This window comes from Manis pentadactyla, chromosome 5 (genome assembly GCF_030020395.1).
Source record: "Manis pentadactyla isolate mManPen7 chromosome 5, mManPen7.hap1, whole genome shotgun sequence".
Taxonomy (NCBI): Eukaryota; Metazoa; Chordata; class Mammalia; order Pholidota; family Manidae; genus Manis; species Manis pentadactyla.
Genome location: NC_080023.1, coordinates 2,337,004 through 2,359,604, shown reverse-complemented (window position 1 = coordinate 2,359,604; position 22,601 = coordinate 2,337,004). Strand labels below are relative to the sequence as shown.

Below are 22,601 nucleotides of genomic sequence, written 5' to 3'. Positions count from 1 at the left end.
CCCTGGCCCATCCTTGAATTAGCAAGGCAGGTCTTCCAGGGGACTGGGCCCTCAGTAGGGACACCAAGGCAAAGGGGCAGAGGTACAGGGTATGCCACCACTTACTGTTCTCCTTTGGTTTTGTATGATTTCCTGGGAAAGTGAGGATGTGCAGAGCTCAGCAGCCACATGCCCCTGCCAGAATCAAGTGTATGAAGTGTTTGGTTCCCATAACAATATGTTGATGCATTTTGCTGCTGCTCCAGGTTTATAAAATCAGCTTTATTACACAGTCTTCTGTGGCTTGCATTTTAATCGTTCAATATCCTTTCAGAGATTTATCCATGATCTTATCTGTAGCTGCAGTTCATTTGTCTTAACTATATAATATTCCATTGTGTGACTGTACCACTACATGCACACACACGCACATACACACAGAGCCATTAAAGAAATGATGGAGAATGCTGCTGTGAGCATTCTTGTCTGCACCCCCAGGTGTGTCTGCCCAAAGCGTGGGTGGCTGGCTTGTGGCAGTGCTCCCCACTGCAGGAGCACTGGTGTTAGGTTTCAGTGCCTGTAGTTGCTCCTAGGGACAGTGGACACCAGGGCTCTGGGGCAGAGGTAGGTTCAGTACCAGCTTATGGACCACAGTGGCCCCTGAGCCCAGTGCTTACACCTGGGCCGGTGTGGTGAGCCATGTCACGTGCCACCGTGCACTGCCCAGGGTTGTACTGCAGGCGAGGAACCCTGAAGACTGGAGTCTGGGCCTCACACACACACAGTCCTCCCCCTCCTGAGAGGGGGAAACCTGTGTTTGTTAAGCAATTCTCCTTCAATACAGAGGAGAGAGCCTGGTTTCTCCTCTTACCCTTTGCAACAGCAGATGACTGTCTCTAGGAATGTAAGCTGAGCGCCTCCTGGAGGCTGGCCAGCCTCATCCTTCTGCAATGTAAGAGCTGCCCTGGGAGGTCAGCTCTCCTGGAGTTTGCGTTACCTTTTCCATCATTGAACCATGAAGTCCAAGGCTTGGAGACTTTGAGCGCAGGCTCTAAGTCTTGGTGAAAGTTGCTCAGGATGCCCGAACCCTGCAGAAACACTGGCGGTGTTCCCAGCAGTCCCACCCCAGCTAGTCTGAGAGCTCATGTTGCTCCACATCCTCGCTAGAACTTGCCATCGTCAGACTTCTCAACTCTGCCAGTCTAGGAGTTGTAAGTGGCATCTCACTGCAGCTTTCCGCTGAGAGCCTTTGCTACGTCTCTGCCCATTGTCAGTCTCTGAAGTGGTCATGGGGAGGCAACGCATCTTTTTGATTACCCACTGTCTTACTGTCGGATCTCTCTGGGGAATTCTTTATTTAAATTTTCATTTCTACCTTTATTTAAAAAGAATTTCCTATATTGAGGTACTGTGATATAATGAGTCATAAGAAATAAATGTTTAGTCACTCAGATGACCAAATATATATTTCCCAGGTGTATGCAGTTCCTGAGGATGCTGCAGAGCCTTAGCGGTGAAATGGGTGTCTTGTCATGTTGATGAGGCTCTTGGCCCCCCGCCGAGGACAGGGGATGGATGTGGAATCAGTGAACAGCTAGTGATTCAGTCACCCATGACTGTGCAGTGAAACCCTCACAGAACCCGAGAAGAGCATGTTGCTCTCTAGGAGAGGGCTTTTACGCCTGGGGAACCAGGACGCGCCCCCGCGCCACGGAGCCAGGCCCCCGCTCTGTGAGGACAGAGGCTCTTTTATTGGGGACCTTGCCCTGTGTTTCCCTTCATCTGTGTGTTAACTTGTGTCCTTTACGGTGTCCTCTGAAACTGGCAAATGTAAGTGTTTTCCTGAGCTCTGTGAGCCGCTCTAGCAAATTAATTGAACCTAATGTGGAGGTCAGGGGAACCTCCAATCTGTAGCCGGTTGGTCAGAAGCACAGGTCACTGCCTAGGGCTTGCGACCAGTGTCTGCAGTGGGGGGTGGAGGGCAGTCTTGTAGGAGGGGGCCCTTAGCCTGGGGAATCTGGGGCTGTCTCCGGGCAGACAGTATCAGCATTGAGTTCTCGGACACTCTGCTGTTCAAGAATTGCTTGGTGTTGTGTGTGGGAAAAGTCCTCCCCAACCCCGCACCCCACCTTCAAAGGCATTATACCATTACTGTGTATACTACTGCTGTGTATGAAAAAATAAAGGTACATACAAAAAAATGCACAGACCTTGGTGTACAGCTTGATAAATTTTGACATGTATATATACTCATTGACCATCATCAAAGGAGCAAATTGTCTCACTAATTTTTTTTTCCTTTCACCTATTTTGCCCATTCCCACCCCTCTCCCCTATGGCAACTACCAGTCTGTTCTCTGTGTTTATGAGTATCTCTTTCAGTCTGTTTGTTTTTAGATTCCACATGTAAGTCAAATCATGTATTTTTCTTCCTCTGTCTGACTTACTACATTTGGCATAATACCATCTAGGTCCATCCATGTTGTCGCAAATGGCAGATGTCACTGTTTTTTTTCAAGGCTGAATAATATTTCATTTGTGTATATGTCTCCATTGTGTGTATGTACGACATCTTTATCCATTCATCTATTGATGGTCACATAGGTTGCTTCCATGTCTTGGCTATTGTAAATAATGCAGCAATAATTACATAGGGGTGCATATATCTCTTCAAATCAGAGATTTTGTTCTCTTCCTATAAATTCCCAGAAGTGGAATTGCTAGGTCATAGTGGTATTTCTATTTTTAGTCTTTTGAGAAACTTCCATACTGCTTTCCATAGAAGCTGCACAAATTTGCGATTCCACCACCAGTGTAGGAGGGCTCCCTTTTCTCTACATCCTCACCAACACTTGTAATTTCTTGTCTTGTTGATTAGACATTCTGACAGGTGTGAGGTGATATCTCATTGAGGTTTTGACTTGCATTTCCCTGATGATTAGTGATGTGGAGCACATTTTCATGTGTCTATTGGTCACCTGTATGTCTTCTTTGGAAAAATGTCTATTCAGGTCCTTTCCCCATTTTTTAATCAGATAATTTGTGTTTTGGTATTGACTTGTATGAGCTCTTTATATATTTTGTATATTAGTCCTTTATATATATATCATTTGCAAACATACTGTTTCCCTTTCCTGGAGAGATGTATCTGGAAAAAAATTACTAATGCCAATGCTCAAGAGTTTACTGCTTATATTTTCTTCTAGGAGATTTATGGTTTTGTGTCTTACATTTAGGTCTTTATTCAATTTTGTGTTTATTTTTGTATATGGTATAAGACATTGATCCAGTTTCATTTTTCAAGTAGCTATCCAGTTTTCCCAATACCATTTATTGAAGAGACTCTCTTTTCCCCATTGTATATTCTTCCCTCCTTTGTCATGTATTAATATACCACATAGGAGTGGGTTTATTTTTTTATTAAGGCATTATTGATATACACTGTTAAGAAGGTTTCACATGAAAAAACAATGTGGTTACTACATTTACCCATATTATCAAGTCCCCCCCGTACCCCACTGCAGTCACTGTCCTTCAGTGTAGTAAGATGCCACAGAGTCACTTTTTGCCTTCTCTGTGCTACACTGTCTTCCCTGTGCCCCCTCACACCATGAGTACTAAACATAATAACCCATCAGTCACCTTCTCCCTCCCTCCCCACCTGCCCTCCCACACCCCTCCCCTTTGGTAACTGCTAGTCCCTTCTTGGAGTCTATGAGTCTGCTGCTGTTTTGTTCCTTCAGTTTTGCTTTGTTGTTATACTCCACAAATGAGGCAAATCATTTGGCACTTGTCTTTCTCCGCCTGGCTTATTTCACTGAGCATAATATCCTCCAGCTCCATCCATGTTGTTGCAAATGGTAGGATCTGTTTTCTTCTTATGGCTGAATAGTATTCCACTGTGTATATGTACCACATCTTTATCCATTCATCTACTGATTAGCTTGCTACCATATCTTGGCTATTGTAAATAGTGCTGCGATAAACATAGGGGTGCATATGTCTTTTTGAATCTGAGAACTTGTATTCTTTAGGTAAATTCCAAGGAGTGGGATTCCCAGGTCAAATGGTATTTCTATTTTTAGTTTTTTGAGGAACCTCCATACTGCTTTTCATAATGGTTGAACTAGCTTACATTTCCATCCGCAGTATAGGAGGTTTCCCCTTTCTCCACATCCTCGCCAGCATTTGTTGTTAGCCTTTTTGATGCTGGCCATCCTTACTGGTGTGAGGTGATATCTCATTGTGGTTTTAATTTGCATTTCCCTGATGATTAGTGATGTAGAGCATCTTTTATTGTTCCCGTTGGCCATCTGAATTTCTTCTTTGGAGAATTGTCTCTTCATATCCTCTGCCCATTTTTTAATTGGGTTATTTGCTTTTTGGGTGTTGAGGCATGTGAGTTCTTTATATATTTTGGATGTTAACCCCTTGTCGGATATGTTGTTTACAAATATATTCTCCCATATTGTAGGAAGCTTTTTGTTCTGTTGATGGTGTCCTTTGCTGTACAGAAGGTTTTTAGTTTGATGTAGTCCCATGTGTTCATTTTTGCTTTTGTTTCCCTTGCCCGAGGAGATGTGTTCAGGAAGAAGTTGCTCATGTTTATATTCAGGATATTTTTGCCTATGTTGTCTTCTAAGGGTTTTATGGTTTCATGACATTCAGGTCTTTGATCCATTTTGAGTTTAATTTTGTGTATGAGGTTAAACAATAATCCAGTTTCATTCTTTTGCATGTAGCTGTCCAGTTTTACCAACACCAGCTGTTGAAGAGGTTGTCATTTATCCATTGTATGTCCATGGCTCCTTTATCATATATTAATGGACCATGTGTGGTTGGGTTTATATATGGACTCTCTAGTCTGTTCCATTGGTTCTTGTCCCAGTACCAAATTGTCTTGATTGCTGTGGCTTTGTAGTAGAGCTTGAAGTTGGGGAGCATAATTCCCCATGCTTTGTTCTTCCTTCTCAGGATTGCTTTGGCTATTCAGGGTCTTTTGTGGTTCCATATGAATTTTAGAACAATTTGCTCTAGTTCATTGAAGAATGCTGTTGTTATTTTGATAGGAATTGCATTGAATCTGTAGATTGCTTTAGGCAGGATGGCCATTTTGGCAATATTAATTCTTCCTATCCATGAGCACAGGATATGTTTCCATTTATTGTTATCTTCTTTAATTTCTCTCATGAGTGTCTTGTAGTTTTCAGAGTATAGGTCTTTCACTTCCTTGGTTAGGTTTATTCCTAGGTATTTTATTCTTTTTGATGTAATTGTGAATGGAATTGTTTTCCTGATTTCTCTTTCTGCTAGTTCATTGTTAGTGTATAGGAATGCAACAGATTTCTGTGGTTAATTTTGTACCCTGCAACTTTGCTGAATTCAGATATTAGTTCCAGTAGTTTTGGGGTGGATTCTTTAGGGTTTTTTATGTACAATATCATGTCATGTGCAAATAGTGACAGTTTGACTTCTTCCTTACCAATCTGGATGTCCTTTATTTCTTTATGTTGTCTAATTGCTGTGGCAAGAACCTTCAGAACTATGTTGAATAAAAGTGGGGAGAGCAGGCATCCTTGTCTTGTTCTCAATCTTAAAGGAAAGGCTTTCAGCTTCTCGCTGTTAAGTATGATGTTGGCTGTGGGTTTATCATATATGGCCTTTATTATGTTGAGGTACTTGCCCTCTATACCTATTTTGTTGAGAGTTTCTATCATGAATGGCTGTTGAATTGTGTCAAATGCTTTTTCAGCATCTATGGAGATGATCATGTGGTTTTTGTCCTTCTTTTTGTTGATGTGGTGGATGATGATGGATTTTCTAATATTGTACCATCCTTGCATCCCTGGATTAAATCCTACTTGATCATGGTGGATGATCTTTTTGATATATTTTTGAATTCAGTTTGCTAATATTTTGTTGAGTATTTTTGTGTCTATGTTCATCAGTGATAATTGGTCTGTAATTTTCTTTTTTTGTGCTTTCTTTGCCTGGTTTTGGTATTTGAGTGTTGCTGGCCTCATAGAATGAGTTTGGAAGTATTCCCTTTTCTTCTGCTTTTTGGAAAACTTTAAGGAGGATGGGTATTAGGTCTTCACTAAATGTTTGATAAAATTCAGCGGTGAAGCCATCTGGTCCAGGTGTTTTGTTCTTAGGTAGTTGTTTGATTCCAATTCAATTTCATTCTGGTAATTGGTCTGTTCAGATTTTCTGTTTCTTTCTGGGTCAGCGTTGGAAGGTTGTATTTTTCTAGAAAGTTGTCCATTTCTTCTAGGTTATCCAGTTTGTTAGCATATAATTTTTCATAGTACTCTCTAATAATTATTTGTATTTCTGTGGTGTCCATAGTGATTTTTCCTTTCCCATTTCTGATTCTGTTTGTGTGTGTAGACTCTCTTTTTTTCTTGATAAGTTTGGCTAAGTGATTATCTATTTTGTTTATTTGCTCGAAGAACCAGCTCTTGCTTTCATTGACTCTATTGTTTTATTCTTCTTGATTTTATTTATTTCTGCTCAAATCTTTATTATGTCCCTCCTTCTATTGACTTTGGACCTCATTTATTCTTCTTTTTGTAGTTTTGTTAATTATGGGTTTAGACTGTTCATATGGGATTGATTTTCTTTCCTGAGGTAGGCCTGTATTCCAATATACTTTCCTGTTTGCACAGCCTTCGCTGAGTCCCACAAATTTTGTGGTGTTGAATTATTGTTGTCATTTGTCTCCATATATTGCTTGATCTCTGTTTTTCTTTGGTCATTGATCCATTGATTATTTACGAGCATGTTATGAAGCCTCTATGTGTTTGTGGGATTTTTCATTTTCTTTACATATAATTTATTTCTAGTCTCATACCTTTGTGGTCTGAGAAACTGGTTGGTACAATTTCAATCTTTGAATTTACTGAGGCTCTTTTTGTGGCCTAGTATATGATCTATTCTTGAAAATGTTCCATGTGCACTTGAGACGAATGTATATTCTGCTGCTTTTGGGTATAGAGTTCTGTAGATGTCTGTTAGGTCCATCTGTTCTAAAGTGTTGTTTAGTGCCTCTGTCTCCTTATTTATTTTCTGTATGGTTGATCTGTCCTTTGGAGTGAGTGGTGTGTTGAAGTTTCCTGGAATGAATGCATTGCATTCTATTTCCCCTTTTAATTCTGTTAGTGTTTGTTTCACATATGTTTGTGCTCCTGTGTTGGGTGCATAGATATTTATAATGGTTATATCTTCTTGTTGAATTGACCCCTTTATCAGTATGTAATGTGCTTCTTTGTCTCTTGTGATTTTCTTTGGTTTGAAGTCTATTTTTTCTGATACAAGTACTGCAACTCCTGCTTTTTTCTCCCTATTAGTTGCATGAAATATCTTTTTCCATCCCTTCACTTTTAGTTTGTGTATATCTTTGGGTTTAAAGTGAGTCTCTTGTAGGCAGCTTATAGATGGATCTCATTTTTTTATTCATTCAGTGACTCTGTGTCTTTTCATTGGTGCATTCAGACCATTTACATTTAGGGTGATTATCTATAGATATGTACTTATTGCCATTGTAGGCTTTAGATTGGTGGTTACCAAAGGTTCAAGGTTAACATCCTCAGTATCTAAGAGTCTAACTTAACTCATGTAGTATGCTATTACAAACACAATCTAAAGGGTTTTTTTCTCCTCTTTTTTCTTCCTCCATTCTTTATATATTAGGTATCATATTCTGTACTCTTGGTCTATCCCTTGATTGACTTTGGGGATGGTTGGTTTAATTTTGCGTTTGTTTAGTAATGAACTGTTCTACTTTCTTCACTGTGGTTTTATTACCTCTTGTGACAGCTATTAAACCTTAGGAACAGTTCCATCTAGAGCTGTCCCTCCAAAATACACTGTAGAGATGATTTGTGGGAGGTAAATTCTCTCAGGTTTTGCTTATCTGGAAATTGTTTAATCCCTCCTTCAAATTTAAATGATAATCTTGCCAGATAGAGTATTCTTGGTTCGAGGCCCTTCTGCTTCATGGTATTAAATATATCGTGCCACTCCCTTGTAGCCTGTAAAGTTTCTGTTGAGAAGTCTGATGATAGCCTGATAGGCTTTCTTTTGTATGTGATCTTATTTCTCTCTCTGGCTGCTTTTAATAGTCTGTCCTTATCCTTGATCTTTGCCATTTTAATTATTATATGTCTTGGTGTTGTCTTCCTTGGGTGCATTGTGTTGGGGGATCTGTGCACCTCCATGGCCTGTGAGACTGTCTCCTTCCCCAGATTGGGGAAGTTTTCAGCAATTACCTCCTTAGTGACACTTTCTATCTCTTTTTCTCTCTCTTCTTCTTCTGGTACCCCTATAATGTGAATATTGTTCCACTTGGATTGGTCACACAGTTCTTTCAATATTCTTTCATTCTTAGAGATCCTTTTTTCTCTCTGTGCCTCAGCTTCTTTGTATTCCTCTTCTCTAATTTCTGTTTCATTTGTTGTCTCCTCCACCATATCTAACCTGCTTTTAAAACCCTCCATTGTATGTTTCATTTCTGATATTGTGTTCCATAATGATTGGATCTCTGACTGGAATTCATTCCTGAGTTCTTGAATATGTTTTTGTACCTCCATGAGCATGTTGATAATTTTTATTTTGAAATCTCTTTCAGGAAGATTCAGAGGTCAATTTCATTTGACTATTTGTGTGGTGTATTTATGATTTTGCTTTGAGCCAGGTCCCTTTGATGTTTCATATTTGTATGTGATGTGGCACCCTCTAGTACCCAGAATCTCTACTCCCTGGAGCTGCTGAGCTCCTGGAGCAATGTAGGGGGTTGCAGAGGAGTGGTATTGGTGCCTGGGGGGAGGAAAGAGCTGTTTCCTGCTTCCCGGCTGCTATGTCTATCTCCACTGCAAGAACCAGTGGGCCGAGCACACAGGTATAAGCCTCTATGCTTTGTGTTTGTATCTGCTGTAGGCAGCCCTTCCCTCTGGCTGGCCTGACACCAGGGCATGGTTTGCCGGTTTGTGAGCCAGGTGCAGGCTGGCCGGGAGGAAAATGCAGCAGGCTGCATATCATGGAGGGGGGCCTTGGAGCTGTGTAGCCAGCCAGGGAGCTAGAGTGCCTGAGGATCGTGAAAGTTCCCAACCTGCTGGGCAGAGTGCACCCAGACAATTTTGTCTGCCTGTCCTTTCTCATGAGCATTAAGCTCTGTGCAATCCTTGCCCCTTTAGCAGCCCTCTCGCTGTTAGGAGGTCTTTCAGACTGTTGGCCTTTCTTTTGAACCAGAGCAACTGGATATAGATTCCTGTTTTCCACAAGCGGCTGGAATTTCAGTCTCTCCAGGTATTCTTCCTGTCTTAGCTTTCCAAACTCCCTAATCACCAGAGCACCATGTAATGTAGGTTTGTGCTCCCAGAGCAGATCTCCAGAGCTAGGTGTTCAGCAGTCCCAGGCCTCCACTCCCTCCCCACTCTGTTTCTCTTCCTCCTGCTGGTGAGCTGGGGTGGGGGAAAGGCTTGGTTCCTGCTGGGCCTCGGCTTTGGTACGTTACCCTGTTCTATGAGGCCTATTCTTTTCTCCAGGTGTATGCAGTCTATAACAGCCCTCTTTCCTATTGCTCTTTCAGGATTAGTTGTATTAATTTTATTTTCGTGTTATATGTGGTTTTAGGAGGAGGCCTCTGTCTCACCTCTCACGCCACCATCTTTACTCCCCAGGAGTGGGTTTATTGCTGAGCTTGTATTCTGTTCCATTGGTCTGTGTGTCCTTTTGCTAGTACCATCTGTTTTAATTACTGTAGTATTGTGGTATAGCTTCTAATGAGGGAGCATGATAACCTCAGCTTTGTTCTTCTTTTTCAAGATTGCTTGCACTATTTGGTCTTTTTTGTGGTTCCATACAAATTTTAGAATTATTTGCTGTAGCTCAGTGAAAAATGCTAATGGTATTTTGGTGAGGATTGCATTGAATCTGTAGATTGTTTTGGAAAGAATGGCCATTTTTTAACAATATTCATTCTTTCTATCCATGAACATGGGATAGTTTTCCATTTATTTTTGTCTTCTTGAATTTCTTTAACCTATGATTTCTTGTTTTCAGGGTATAAGTCTTTCATCTCCTTGGTTAAATTTATTCTAAAGTGTTTATTTTTGATGCAGTTGTAAATGGGATTGTTTTCTTAGTTTCTCTTGTTAGTTCATTGTTTGTATATAAAATACAATAGATTTCTGCATATCAATTTTTTATTCTGTGACTTTACTGAATTAATTTATTCTAGTAGTTTTTTTGGTAAAGTCTCTAGGATTTTCTATATATACTATCATGTCCTCTTCAAATATTGACAGTTTTACTTCTTCCTTACCAATTTGGATGCCTTTTTTTTTTCTTGCCTGATTACCATGGCTAGGACTTCCAGTACTATGCTGAATAAAAGTGGTGAGAATGGGTATCCTGCCTTGTTCCTGATCTTAGAGGGAAAACTTCCAGGTTTTTGCTATTAAGTATGATGTTGGCTATGGGTCTGTCATATATGGCCTTCATTATGTTGAAGTACATGCCCTGTATGCACATTTAATTGAGAGTTTTTATCATAAATGGATGTTTAGTTTTGTCACATGCTTTTTCAGCATCTATTGAGATGTCCATGTGGTTTTTATCTTTTCTTTTATTAATGTAGTGTATCACACTGATTGATTTGCAGATGTGGAACCATCCCTGCATCCCTGGAATAAATCCTACTTGACTGTGGTGAATGATCTTTTTAATGTATTTTTGAATTTGGTTTGCTAATATTTTGTTGAGGAATTTTGCATCTATGTTCATCAGGGATATTAGTCTGTAATTTTCCTTCCTGTGTGTGTCTTTGGTTTTCATATCAAGGTGATGCTGGTCTCATAGAATGAATTAGGAAACTTTCCTCCTTCAATTTTTTGGAATAGTTTGAGAAGGATAGATATTAACTCTTCTTTAAATGTTTGATAGAATTCTGTGAAGCTGTCTGGTCGTGGCTTCTGTATGTGGGGAGTTTTTTGATTACTATTCAATTTTGTTACTAGTAATAAGTCTGTTCATATTTTTTATTTCTTCCTGGTTTAGTCTTCGGAGATTGTATGTTTCTAGGAATTTATCGATTTTTTTCTAGATTGTTTAATTTATTGGCATTTAATCTTTCGTAGTAATCTCTTATAATTGTATTCCTCTCCCTGTGGCTTTAATTTGCATTCCCCTGATCATGAAGATTTTATTTCCTCTTTGTTGAGGGTCCTACTGAGACCTTATGTTCATTTTTCTACTGGGCTGTCTTTCTAATTTGTAGGAATTACAGATGCTAGCTATTAGTCCTTTGATGATTATACATTTTACATGGGTACCTTCCCAGTGTGTGGCTTGTGTTTCCACTTGCTTTATGGTGTCTTGATGAACAGAAGTTCTTGACTTCAATATAATCTAACTTGTAATATTTTTTCTTATGTTTTGCAGTTTTGATGTAACACATTCATCATTACTCTGAGGTCAGAAAGATTCCCTCCTTTTTCTCTTTAAGAATTGCTTACCAGATTTTCATGAATGGAGTTAGGCAGGTGACAAGTTAGTTTTTTTCTCTCTATGGAGTTTCTCTCTCCAGTTTTTGGAGCTATGACTTGGTTCCAGCACATGGCTCAGCTGTGCCTCCTGCTGTGTGCACTGTGCGCTCATGTAGATGTGGGTCTGTTTCTCAGTGCTCCTTTGTCGATACCTCCAGTGATACTTTACCTTCTGGTCTCTACTTTAAGCAAAGTCCTCTCCCTGGTTAGAGTTCATTAGTTCAGTAAGTGCTGGTTGAGTGCCTGCCTGGTATCAGGCCCTGTGGGAGGGATGGGCCCAGCATTACCAGGACAAGCACAGTCCTGGTCCCACTGGGCTTATGGTATGGTGTTTAGGCTCTTGAGGCTGGGGGTTTCTACTTCTAATTGTGACTAAAAATGACAGTGCAGTAGAGAGATCCAGGCCTCGCTCCAGGCCACCCCTGGCTGTGTCCCCAAGCAGGCCTCCCTGGCTTCCCTGTCATCATCTGTACACCCAGGCGGTGGGCCTGGCTGGTCAAGGTCATTGCTTGTGCTGCAGTGAGTCCTCTCCCTGAAGCAGTGGCTCCATGGGATGACTCAGTGTTGGCACTGAGAGTGGTTGAGGCAGCCTGGCGCCCTGGGCAGTGGGCAGGGTCAGCTGGCGTGATTCTACCCTCAGCCTGTGCGCCAGCAGCTACCTTGGGGCCTCTCTGTGATGTGTGGAGGCATCCCTTAGCAGCCCTCCTTCCCCTCCTGTTTTGAAGTGATGGTAACCAGGTAGGTTACTTCTCTGACACTGAGCAGGGGCCAGGAGGACAGGACAGCCTGTTCTGGTGTGGCAGTTGAAGTCGATGTGGCAGGCAGTCTGTGTTCTGTGGCTCTCGGCTGACAAGACAGTGCTGTGTATCCTGGCATCCCCCACTCACCTTCTCAGGCAGTTGTGCTGAGTTGCAATTTCAAAAGTGGGTTGACTTTGAAGAAAGGAGCTGATTTTAGGTGCATTTTCCCAAGAATCTGCCCCTGCATTGTATGGCCTGGAGAGAGTGTGGCATCTAGTGCCAGCAGGGGGAGCGACGTCCGTGGGGAGCTCACGTTATCAAGGTGCAGAGTTTAGCTTAGCTCTCCTCCTGCCCTGGGCATTGGGCTCTCCACTGAGAAACCAGTGGACACATGCTGAGGACTCTCCTTATTGGCTGTGCACCATGGAGGTGATTCAGCTCTTTGTGGGACTGTTTTTCTGTCTGTTGGCTTGTCAAACTTTTCTCCTTTAAATCTCCAAATCCCATGACATACCCATGCAGGCTGGGTGGCAGCTGCCTTCAGTTCCTTTGCCTGTCCAGAGCTGGCTGTGCAGGGCCAGTCCATGGCCAGGTGCACAGCGGTCTCAGGAAGCCTCTCCTCTGTAGCCACTGGGGTTTAAAAATTAAACTTTATCCTTATCACAAAGCCCTGTGTTCATTTCCCCCAAAAGTAAAAACAGAATAGCAAATATGTGAGTTGTACAAAGGTTCATCTGAATGTGTTTGGAGCCCTCTTTGGTTTGGTGATGGAGTAAGACTGCGTCCCGCATCATTACTTGTGCTGTGGGACTCCCTTGTCCCTGTGTGACCGGTTCCTGTTAAGTGCACTGAGGTCCTCTACCCTCAGCTCATCCAGTCCCTCAGCAGATGCCATGCCTGCGGGTAGGCACTGTTGCTGGGCAGTGGCCTTCAGAAGGGGGCATGGCAGCAGAGTGCAGGCCCCCGGGGCAGGCTCTGGAGGCGGGTGTGCCCTGTTTCAGGTGGTGCAGTAAGGGAACACAGCCTGGGAGAGGGCTCCTGGCTCTGCCAGATGGGCATGGGGGCCCCATGGGGAGGGGTGTTGGTGTGAGGGCCAGCAGGAGGCTGCGTGGGAGGAGACTGGGCTCCAGATACATTTTATAGATAGAAGCAGCTTTGGGCATATTTTTTGAAAAAAATTCCTAGACATGTTTTCCTTAAGAATTTGCAAGCTCGGTAATTTGTGAGGCAGGAAGCAGCATGGTGGGCAAAAAAGAGCCTGCGTTGAGGTGGGGGCCGGGCTGGGGTGAGGGGTGTCAGCGCGGAGGAGCTGCTCAGCGCAGCCCGGGCAGGGAGTGGGCACTCTTTGGGCAAGGGCGGGGCCTGAGGTGCCTGTCAGTGGGAGCAGGGACGCATCTCTGTCTGAACTGGAACCGTGAGGCTCAGCCCCACCCAGGAGTGTCCCTGAGCTGATCAGTGGAAGGCAGGCAGTGTCCCCAGGACCAGCGGCTGGGCATAGTGTTGCCCACCCTGGAGAGGCAGTGTGCACAGGCCCTCCTGCTGGCTCTCCGAGGGAGTTCTAGACATTTATGAGAGCCCCTGATGCCCTGTGGTTCACCTCCATGTGACTCTCCTGCAGGGAGTCCTCTGCGGCCGTTGTCACCAGCAGGGTGGCAGCTTTAGGCCTGTAGGGTCTGCCTGCTGCCTCTCCTGTGTGCACCCCTCTGACCGTTCTCAGGTCCAGCTCAGGGGGAAGCCTCTCTAGGGGTGTTTGTGGATTCCTGAGCGGGCCCTCTTGGGGCTGGGCTAGTGTAACCCTCTGTGCTCCCTCATTACAGAGAGGCCACTGTCACTTTCCCCCACCAACCTGGGGACCACTGTGGATGTGGGAAGAGGGAGGCATGTGTTTGCTGACAGTGAATGAGTGACTTCTCTTTTAAATGCTTGTTGCGATGTTAGGGTTGGGTGAGCAGCTGGAGGCAGTTTTAGTTCTGTTCTGGGGACCCCTTTGCTGTTGGTGACAATGCCGTTTGAGATGGGAAACCTTGGATTCATCTCTGCCACTGTCTTCAGGCCTGCCATTCCTCTTCTTGCTAAGTCAGACCCTGTTCCTTTTCCCACTCGGCTGTTTCTGCAGCTGCGCCTTAGTTCTTTCTGCTCACAGCTTCTAACTGGCTGCCATGTGCACCCAAGCTTGCATGCCATAATCCTGATGACTTTTCTAAAATACCACTGTGAGCAGTGTCGGCAGTGTGGCCATGCTCTGCCTGTTGCATTGCTGCTTTCCAGCCTGACTCCTGTTCTTGCCAGCTGGGCTCCTCGGCTCCCCTGAAGCTGGGCTTTCTCAGTGTCTTGTGCCCTGAGTTGCCCTTCCAGACCCAACTGGAGTCTTCCCTGCACCCCACCGTGCTTGCAGCCACCCACTAGCCTCAGGGGCTCTCTGGTCTCTCCCAGTGTGTAAAGTTTTCAAAAAGCTCACAGCCCCTCTAGAACCATCTCAGGGAGCCTCTCGGGAGGACTGATAGCTCACCAGCTCCTTGGAGTCCAAATACCTGTCTTGGGCTTCCCCTGGCTGCCTGTGGTACTGATGCATGTGGTCGGCACTCAGGAAATGCTGACTGGGAGCCCAGGACGACATGGGCATAGGAGGTGAAGGCAGCCGCCGCCAGCAGCTACAGTGCTTTGGCATAAAAATTGAGGGGTTACAATACAGTCCTTGTTGCCCCTGTTCAGGCTGGGGTGATTTGGGGGCAGAGGTGAGAAGTTGGGTTCTGGGCATGAGGTGCAAAGGTGGCAGCGAGGGGAGAGCTGGCTGTGCGAGGGGCCAGCAAGGGGCCAAGGAGGGGCGGGGAGGATGCTCAGAGCATTGGGACCCCCACATCCTTGGAGGCCGCTGTGACCTGCCTTCCCAGGCCTTAGAGTAGTGTCGTGGGTGTCCAGTGGGAGCAGCCCCAGGGTCACAGTCTTCCACCAGGCGGCCTGAAGCCTGGGTGCGAGAGCAGAGGGAGAGGGAGTGAGTGTGGCGTCGGGGCCCCAAGGCCTGCAGAGCTGCACAGACAAGTGCTGCAAGGCTTGCCTGTCCCCAAATGCCCAGGGCCCCCGAGTCAGGCCAGATGGAGAGCAGGGAGTCGGAGGGCCTCAGCCTTTGGGAAGCATGTCAGTTTCCTTATGCTTGAAATTGGTCACTTAGGGCTTCAAGTACCCAGGAAATCAGAGATTTTCAGCTGTGATGCTTTTTACTTTCAAACCGTGATGACTGATCTGCTGAAACCAGCATCACATTCAGAGAACCATCTAGCATAATGATGGTGGATTAATTCTGGTCATTTCCCGGAGAAAGAACAAGATGTTTTAATGGCCAGTTATCTCCTGCACCTGAATTGGTTTGGTCTGCAGACACCAGCTGAATATCTAGGGATTGCTTAATTTCCTAAGTGCCCGTAAAATTACATAAAAGCATGACCTTGCTGAAAAACAGCCTTTATGTTAATTATTTCTCGCATCACACACTTTACGCTCCCCAGCATTCCCATGTGGGTGTTCTGTGCTCTCTGTACAAGCCTTGAGGTTGGCTGCCAGCGCGCTGCTTGTGCTTACAGTCTGAGGCAGGTGTTCTCTGGGCACAGGTGGAAGGGGCAGAGTAGTCCTGGGGTGGTGGTCCTGGGATGACTGGTGTCTCTGCCTTTGCCCTGTGTGTGTGTGGCAGCATAGATGGAGCTCGGGGCTCTCTTGGGGGGACACTCAAGACTCCTTTCCTCTGTCCCGCAGCCCCTGTGCTCTCTCCTGGGTCCCAAGTGCACCAGGCACAACTAAGCACCTCTTTCCAAGAAGGTAACTTGATATGTTTTTGTTTGTTTGTTTAGGGCTCAAAATTTGGACGGGGAATTGGACTCACTCAAACTTCTCAACGTGCCTCTGCTCGGAGATCATTTGGAAGATCCAAGAGATTTAGTATCACTCGCTCCCTTGATGATCTTGAGGTAATTTAATTGTAGTTTTTCCTCTTTAGCCTTTTAAAAATGAAAATCAGTCTTGCAGATGCATCTGAGCCATCTGTGATTCCCGCTCTGATCCTGCCTCTGCCCTGCCCTGCCGAGCACTGTCCTCCAGGGGGGACTCTGGCAGCACACGGACAAGCTTCTCTGCCCTGCAGGGCCCCAGGCCATCTCCAGTCCTGTGTGCGCACTGCCTAGCACCCGTGTGCCTCCAGATGTCACGCGTCCTCTGTGTACAGATGCTTCATAGACATGTGCAAGAACTCGGGGTGGGGCTATCACCACCCCCTTTAAAAGATAAGACAGTGATCTGCAGGTACTCAGAGTATCATTTTGTGTGGTTTTTTAATCTATATTCCTTTAAAAAATCAGAGACTCTACTTTCAGAGGAGTTTTAGGTTCGCAGAAAAGTTAAGCAGCAAGTTCAGAGACTCCCCATGGGCCCCCATTTGCCATCGTTGTGTGACGTTTGTGGCCATTGTCAGTGTGGATACATTACTGTTGGCCTAAGGTCACGACACTGTTTGCCTGAGAGGCCACTCCTGGCGCCGCGTCTTCTGCGGGTCTGGACAAATGTGTCATGTCACGCAGCTGGCTCTGGGGCGCCACACGGAGCAGACTTGCTGCCCTGAAAATGCCCTGTGCTCCGCCCATCCGCCCCTCCCCCCTTCCCTCCAAACCCTGGGCAACCTGACCCTCTGACTGGTTCATTTTGTGTGTTCAAAAATTGTAGGCAGATAGTGTCCTAGTTTGTCTTATTCTGCTACTTTTAAATATTACATTATGTTTTCAAGATTTATCTTCTTAATTTTAGTTCAGTTATTTTACTTGTCATGTGGCATTCCCTTATGAACACGCTACAGTTTTTTATCCATTCTGCTACTAATGGGCACTTGGTGGAAGGTTGGAAATAGTTCACTTGGAGCAGAGCCTCAGTGGGCCCCCTTGAGCACCTGCAGAAGAGTCAGGGGGGAATTCCCAGCAGTAAAGTTGCTGAGTGACAGGCATGGCCAAATGCCACTCACATGGCTGTCCCCACTCAGGCTGTGGGTCCCTCAACCCTCCTCTCCAACAGTGGGTTCTGTCAGACTTGAATTGCTCTACTTCAATGAAAGGGCATCTTGTTTAATTTGCATTTCCCTGATTATGAGTAAGGCTGAGAGTTCCCTCCCTTGTGGGTTTTTGGCTGTCCAAGTTTTCTCCTTTTTGAATTAGTAGCCTATTCATATGCTTTTTTCTGTTGCGTTGTGTGGCTGTTTTATATATATATGTATATTGCTTGTGTGTTTGTATGTATAGTATTTCTTTATTCTGGATATGGGTCTTTTGTTAGATAAATGTTTTGAAAATATCTTCTTTGTGGCTTATTTCCATCTTTGTTTAGGGTGTCTTTAGTTATATATATATATTTAGTTATAGTAAAATATTATAATATATAAAGTTTACTATTTTTAAATGTATTGTCAGTGGCAGTAAGTGTGTTCACATCATTGTGCAGCCATCCCCACCATCCATCCACAGAAGTTTCCATCTCCCCAAACTAAGCTCTGTCCCCCTTAAACACTCACTCCTCATCTCCTCCTCTGTCCCTGACACCCACCATGCTGCTTCTCTCTATGGACTTGACTGTTCTGGGCACCTCATGTAAGTGGAATCATACAGGATCTGTCCCTTTGTGCCTGGTTTATTTCTGAGCATAATGTCTTCTCAGGTCACGCATGTGGGCATGTGCCAGCACTCCCTCTGCTTTAAGGCTGAATGGTGGATGGCGTTGTGCTTACCCACTCATTCATCAGTGGACACTGGGTTGCTCACACCTTTTGGTGAATGTGGGTAATGCTGTGAACACAGGCGTGCAAATAGCTGTTTGCATGTAGTTATAGTTTAAGAATTAACTCCAAACAAGGTAATTTCTTACAGACTCAATAACAATGAACTGGAATAAACTGACTTCGGTTGTATTTTGCTTGAAACAGTAAGTTAATTTGTATTTTATGTGAAACTGAAATCATTGAATATTAGAGCCAGATAGGGCTTTTGAAACTATCTCATTTTCCAGATGAGGGAAGTGAGAACCAGGCTGGATTGGGGTGGTTCTCAGAGTCTGAGGGTGGGTTGCAGGGCGGCAGAGAGCATGGTACTGGGATGCACGTGAGAATGGCCACGGGACTGCCACCTGCTGCCTCGAGGTCCCCTAAGGCCAGCATGCTTGTGTTGGTCAAGCAGCAGTCAGAACAGGCTTCCAGGGGCACCCAGGCTGTTATGTAAATAACAAAGGTGTGCGTGCTGCCCTCAGGGCCAGGCCTGCCTGCTGAGGGCCCTGGGGCCGCAGGGCTTGTGCCGGGAAGTGGGTCTCAGCGAAGTCTGCATTCTAGGTCTAGGAATTTTGCCAAGTGTTGCCTCTCTTTTTTCCTGGGAGGAGGGTTTATGAGGGGTCTGAGCCTCCAAGAGGCGAAGAACTAGAGTGTGCAGGCTTGGTGGTGATGGCACGCACTCCGACTTCCCTTTCTGGGACTTGTGATGGAGGAGCACTCCATGTGGCTGTGATTATTGCACATCTACTTCACTGCAGAGGAAGTGCTAGGACTTCCAGTATAAGCGGCTGGAAGTTTGCCATTATCCACGGAATTAACTGAGGGCGGGCCTCTTGTCTCCGATGTGACCCCACCGAGGTATTTCACAGAGGGGGAGGGGGAGACCCAGAGGCACGGCAGCGTTCTCTAGGCGCCTGCTGCCACTGCATGGGGAACCTTACCTTTGTCAAAACCTACGTTAGAGACATGGGATTGACTCTCTGCTCACTTTTTTGCCTGAAGATTTCAAAGTATAGAAGCAACAAATAACCGTCTCTAACATTCCTTGCTGGGAAGCTATTTCTAAGGGGAGCCTATTGAGCACATTGTCTGTCTCTACCTCCTGTGGTAGTTACTCTTTGGCAGGTGTGCTAGGCAGCCTCCCCAGGGCACCTGTGGTTTTCACATTTTGCCTTTAATTGGTGCTTAATCATCTTGAGCCTGTTGGTAGCATTCTCCTAACACAGCACCCTGCCAGGGGCCCTGGAATTCTTTCAGCTACCACCAGCCTGGCCCCTTTGCACAAGTCCAGTTTCGAGTCTACTTCTTGCGGCCCCTCAGGACACCAGTGTCTTAGGTTGGGTCCCCTAGAGGCAGACTCTGATGGTGGGAATTGATTAGGGACCCACATGAAATAGGGTAATAAAATGGTAGTTGTCTGGGTCACTCCAAATGAGTGGTGACTGTATAAAACAACAATAACTATGTTGCATTTGTTTTAAAAAATATATAGAATTAAATTACGCCACAGCAAAGGCATGAGTTCTGGGAGTGGGTAAACTGAGTCCAGGTTCAGGGGCTTCCATTGGCTAGGAAGAGGGGGTGAAGGTGCCAGTTAATATTCGATTCTTATAAGGTAAGGATGCATATTGCAACCTCCAATGTAATCTAAGACAATAAAATAATAAATAAAGTTTAAGTTAATAGAAAAAATGGAAGAATTAAAAATACTCCACTGAAATGAATGTGAGAAAGAACTGGGGAAACAAAGCAAAGCACAGGACAGACAGGGTTCAGGTAGAACATGTCAGGGTCTGCCCGGACTTCAAGTGACAAGTACTCCAGTTAAAGAGCTTGTCTCTGTATACCTTTGTATTTCTCATTACTGTTTGGTTCTTTGTCTCTTGCACTAGATTTTAAGTCTCCAGGAGCACAGGAACTATTCAGTTTTGTTCATTGTTTCCTGTTCCTAGTTCAGTGTGTGGCCTACAGTAGGTGCTCAATAAATGTTCTTGAATAAATAAATGACAACAGTGTTAAAAAAGAAGAGGTTGTCAGACTGCATTAATAATCTGATTATGCTGTTTACTGGAGACACATCTAAAACTTAAGAATACAGAAATGTGAATGAAAAAATGGAAGTGGGCATACCATGTACGACTAATCCGAGCGGCAACATGGCTGCAGTAGTATCGAGGAGACCCTCAGGCAGAAGCCGTTACCCCAGGTAGAAAGGGAGCCTTCGCAATGGTAAAAGGCAGTGGCAAGTTATAATTCTAAATCCTGTGTGCCTTCAATAATGTGGTCTCAACAAAGCTAAAGCAAAAAAGACATACAGATGCAGTGCAGTTTTAATCAAAATCCCAGCAGGTGTTTTGTGGAAACAGAGCATGATTCCAAAATGTTCATGGAAATGCAAAAGGCCAAGAGTAGGCAAGATATTCTTGAAGTAGCATTTAAGGTGGGAGGACTTGCTCTAACAGCTGTCAGAACTCATTACGAAGCTGGAGTAGTTGAAGGCTGTGTGAGTGCAGCACAGAGACACAGCAGAGCAGAGGCAGGCACAGTGCAGAGTCAACACCTGCAGACCCTTGGCTGTGCGTGCAGAGCACAGTCTTCAGCGGTGCTGGAATAAGTAGACCTCCACATGGAAAAGAAAGAAAGAGACACTCGGTTCTCCCTTGTGCCCTGCAAACACGATTAATTCCAGCTGTGTTGCAGATGTAACTGTGAAGGGCAAAATAAGACAGCTACTGGGGGACAATGTAAGAGCATGTCTCCATGGTGTCGGGCGGAACTCAGGGACTCTGAGCCTCTGGTTGTCGAGGGCGGGGCAGGAAGGCTTCTGGGAGGCTGGGGTTCTGGGGGTAGGCGAGGATGCCTGGGGGCACCGGGTCAGCATCTGGTACTGGGACATCTGGAGGGAGGCCTGGCTGGTGGGGCACATTTTGGGGGATGATTGAGGAAGTGGTCCAGCAACGGGTGGGGCAGGGTGGCCCTGGCAGCTGGGAGAAGGGCAGTGTGTAGGGACAGCGGAGGTGAGTGGCCATGTGCACTGGGTTGGGTGCTCCACTGGGTCACATCATCTGTGACGTGAACCATCACATTCCCAGTATGCCAAGCAGCCCTGAGATGGACAGGGACCTTGTTTAAGGGGTCGTGGTGGTCTTGTGTTCTCTCAGGGAGCCCACAGCTCTCATCGTACTCAATGTAAATGCTGGACTGCTTGTAGGAAGTGGGAGCTGGGTGCTGGGGTTGGCCCCGCTTGGACCTCTGGTCTGACACCACGCCTATAGCCTCAGCCACCCCCTGGGGCCCCCCTAGCTGGGACTTCAAGGTCAGCCCCTCCCCCTGGCAGGGCCTGTGCAGCAAGGGGAGCACCATGAGCTGCAGTGGCAGGCGCCACCCCAGGCAGTGTGGCTGATGGCCCCCGGGTCCACAACCTGTCCCATTGTTGTGATATGACAGTGAACCTTATGCCGTAGGGAGCACCATTATCCTGCTTTACAGCGCGGGAGACTGAGGGGCCAGGGGTGAGGCACCAAGGGCTGCAGCTGGCTGTTCCCCAGGCACATTGGCTTCAGAGCCATGCTCCTGGGGCGCTAGCCTCCGGCCTGTGCAGCCTCTCCCAGGACACCTGAGCCCTGCAGGCGGGCCCACGAACCTGTGCATCTGTCATAGCCTTGTTTGTCCCATACTGTTTCTGTGGCCATGGGGACACAGCGTCCTGTGAGAGTGGTCCCACTGTCAGGGAACTAGCTGTCCAGGTGCAAGAGAGATGAACAGATGCAGGGACAGGAAGGCCTCAGGCAGCGTGGCGCTGGGGAGCCAGGCTAGGTATGTGGGGGAGACAGGACTCCTCGGCATGCTGTGGTCAGCAGCCCCTCTGAGGACAGAACAGTCATGCCGAGCTTCTGTGCTAAGAGAGGCCGGCACACAAAGGCCCGGGGGTCAGAGGAAGAGAGGCCAGGCTGAGACTCTGGGTTTTATTCCAAGTGTGACAAAGTTTTTGGGGAAATGCTGAGGGGGAGAGGTACTCTTCCTGTGTCAGAGTCCAGAATTTGGGGCTGTTAGCAGATCATCTCCTGGTGGCTTTGTGGGCCTGCCTGGAGGACTGGGCATGGCCCCCTGTGGGAGGAGGGTAGATGGGGTTGTCTGGAAGGTGCTCTGATGGCAGGTGGAGGCCAAGAGACTCACCAGGGGGCAGTGCTGGAGGAGAAGGCCCAGACGTCTCCCGAGGCAGCTGGAGGCTACATCCAAGCCCTTGAAATGAGGTCCCTGGCTCCCCGAGCTGCCTGCTTTGGAGGCTTAGAGGAAGCTCCCAAGTTTCCAAATGGCCGGGAGGAACCACCGCCCATCAGACTAGAGAGTACTGGAGGGGGGACCTGGGAGAGCCAGCAGGAGCCCGGGGTTCCTGAGCCCCGCAGAGAGGTGGGACAGGGGTTAGGGCCTCAATCTGCAAACTGTGGCCCTCAGGCTGAATCCTCTCTCGGCTTGTCTTGTGAATAAAGCGCTTTTGGAGCACAGCACACCATTCACAGAGTTGAGCAGTAGAGACAGGGTCTCCCC

The 22,601-nt window shown here is 45.9% G+C and overlaps 2 protein-coding genes across 4 annotated transcripts in view; both read left to right on the top strand.

The window, feature by feature from the left end:
- RGS12 (regulator of G protein signaling 12) overlaps window positions 1–22,601 on the top strand; it is a 152,598-nt gene that overhangs the window by 62,687 nt on the left and 67,310 nt on the right. For all 3 annotated transcript variants that reach the window (XM_057502011.1, XM_057502010.1, XM_057502012.1), the window contains exon 3: window positions 16,108–16,224. In XM_057502011.1, coding sequence (XP_057357994.1) covers window positions 16,108–16,224 — 117 coding nt within the window. The remainder of the gene's footprint in view (window positions 1–16,107; window positions 16,225–22,601) is intronic.
- Window positions 1–22,601, top strand: part of MSANTD1 (Myb/SANT DNA binding domain containing 1) — a 191,757-nt gene that overhangs the window by 114,921 nt on the left and 54,235 nt on the right. The window lies entirely within an intron of this gene.